Raw genomic sequence first — 2,117 nt, 5'->3', positions numbered from 1 at the left:
CAGGATGTGCTGGCACAGGTAACAGCGGTTAGATGTTTTCACCTTTAAAAAAGTCATTTAACCACAATCTTTTTTTTAATCGCAGTGGCTACTGATTTAGGAAAGAGGTGCTAGGGAAAGCAAGGGCACAGTTTGGCAGAGCTGCCGTGGGGAGCACCCTCAGAGTCTGTGGGGAACCTCAGGCCAAGGTGGGGGTCTCCCACAGTGCTTTACAAGAACTACCACTTTAAAGTTGAGACATATTTGGTCCTCTCAGTCTCTTAATCAATACTGCACAACAGATCTGCTACTCTATAACTTAACTAAATACATTCTATTGCTTTTAATTTCAGTTTTTCTAAAGCTCGATGGGAATATCGGTGAAGATCCTGGAGAGCTCCCAGGTGGCCCGCTGTGTACTTCTGCTCTGAAGGCAAACCGGCAGTCACAGCAGCAGGTTGTTATGAAGTCGATGTGTGTCTTTGCTATAACTGGTTATCATGTGCAGAGTCAGGGCTTCAGTTTTTTTCCATATGTGAGCCGGACAATAGAATATCCAACTTAGTAACAAAAGTTTAACTTGACAATTGGCCTAAGTTTCATTTTGCAGAGCCAGGCTTAATTCCATTTGCTACTGCTGCATAGGTAGGTAAGTGAAATACAGCTTTGTGTGATATGAGTGAAGTAACATGCCCCAAATGTACCATGATAAAATACGTGTTAGGAAGTGAGTTTCTCACCAGAACTTATAAATTAAAAATACAGAGCTCACCATTTTATTAAGACAGTCACTGACAGTTTGTAAAAAAAAAAAAAAATAATAAAAATTCTAACATACATAAAAGCTTCAGGCCAGAAATAGTGAGGAATTGAAACAGCATTCCCCTCGCCCCCCATACAGACATTGCATTACAAACTTCAGTTTGTTTGATTTAAATTGGCTTAATCTTGAAGTGTAGTCCAATAAGACTGAAGACTAGACACTTAAGGTCCTGGACCAGGTAGTAGAACACTCTCAAGCCTTCTGGATCCCTGCAGCGCACATCAGAAGGAAGGAAAAAAAAAGTTAGATTGATGTTCTAAGAGAGCAGTTTATAGAACTAACCTATTAAAAAAACCCCAAAGGCTATATAGGGAGACTTTTCAGAGGTCATTTTAGACATTAACAGATTTGTTTCATTCCACATTGACTGATAAAACACCCTGTACTCCAAGTTCGCATGCTTGGAGTCTTAACAAAATGTGCATTTTTATCATGAAAGCAAATAGTAACATCACTTTGGATTTAAAAAACATGATACTCAGTCTTTCCAGCTTAGGTGAAATACAGAAATCTTGGTTCTCCCAGAGCTGTTGGTGTGGACAGGCCAATGACAGTTCAGGTCAGGCTCTGAACATGTCTAACAGGGGTTCCTACAGTGAGGTTAGCTGCTCCGTCAGTTTGAAAACATAGCGCATAATACCACAGTCTAAAAACATTTGGTATGCTACGCTGGAACACAGAGCGCTTGTGCCGCCAGGAACTGATTTGTACTTTGAAACAATATAAAATACAAGTATCTTGCAATCAGCAAGTTCTAATATAGACTTACATAAAAACAACAGCAACATAAAAAAAGCCGAGTACATACTTGGATTGATTTACATCAATGAGTGAACCGATTTTTGATGTGGTAAAGGAGATGTGCTCATCACCGATTACTATTTCGAGCTCCTGAAAAACAAAACAGTATAGGAATCGAAACTACTCCTTTATGGTATTAGTTACAGAAATACTTAAGTACGGAGATGATGGCTTTTCCATTTTTATTACAAAGTTATTGAATGCAGCAGGTCTGTGAATCACATTAACTCTCGTGACTAAATTACCATTTAGACACTGCTCAGGTTTATAAAATAGTATTTGTTTCCCTTTTGGCTAGAAACAATACTGACATGAACAAAAAGTTCAATTATGCTTCTAATGAGCTAACATATAAAAATTAAAGCAGCAATTAGAAAAGACAGCGTACACCAACCTGTCGACCAACTCTGTCAGGAGGAGGCCACAGAGCATCATCTTCCTTCGTGATTTCACTGTCGTCGATTATTCTCTTCAGCTCCTCCATCACACTCTTATGCACGTAAGCCTACAAACA

The 2,117-nt window shown here is 39.2% G+C and overlaps 1 protein-coding gene across 1 annotated transcript; it reads right to left on the bottom strand.

The window, feature by feature from the left end:
* Positions 1–729: 729 nt before the first annotated feature.
* LOC104156488 (protein mago nashi homolog) lies at positions 730–2,104 on the bottom strand. Its single transcript, XM_009705906.1, has 3 exons — positions 1,998–2,104; positions 1,611–1,693; positions 730–1,011 (listed from the first exon to the last, which is right to left on the bottom strand). Exons 1-3 carry the CDS (start codon positions 2,085–2,087, stop codon positions 912–914), a joined length of 273 nt encoding a protein of 90 aa, XP_009704208.1. The 5' UTR covers positions 2,088–2,104; the 3' UTR covers positions 730–911.
* Positions 2,105–2,117: the final 13 nt, after the last annotated feature.

This window comes from Cariama cristata, unplaced genomic scaffold (genome assembly GCF_000690535.1).
Source record: "Cariama cristata isolate BGI_N322 unplaced genomic scaffold, ASM69053v1 Scaffold41858, whole genome shotgun sequence".
Lineage (NCBI taxonomy): Eukaryota > Metazoa > Chordata > Aves > Cariamiformes > Cariamidae > Cariama > Cariama cristata.
Note: the sequence above shows the minus strand (reverse complement) of the source record. Positions and strands in the feature narration are given on the sequence as shown.

Coding starts and splice junctions, on each gene's coding strand:
- LOC104156488 (XM_009705906.1), bottom strand. CDS start 2,087: ATGGAGGAGCTGAAGAGAATAATCGACGACAGTGAAATCACGAAGGAA. Junction 1,694..1,997: donor CTGACAGAGTTGGTCGACAG/GTTGGTGTACGC, acceptor TTTGTTTTTCAG/GAGCTCGAAATAGTAATCGG. Junction 1,012..1,610: donor ATTGATGTAAATCAATCCAA/GTATGTACTCGG, acceptor TGTGCGCTGCAG/GGATCCAGAAGGCTTGAGAG.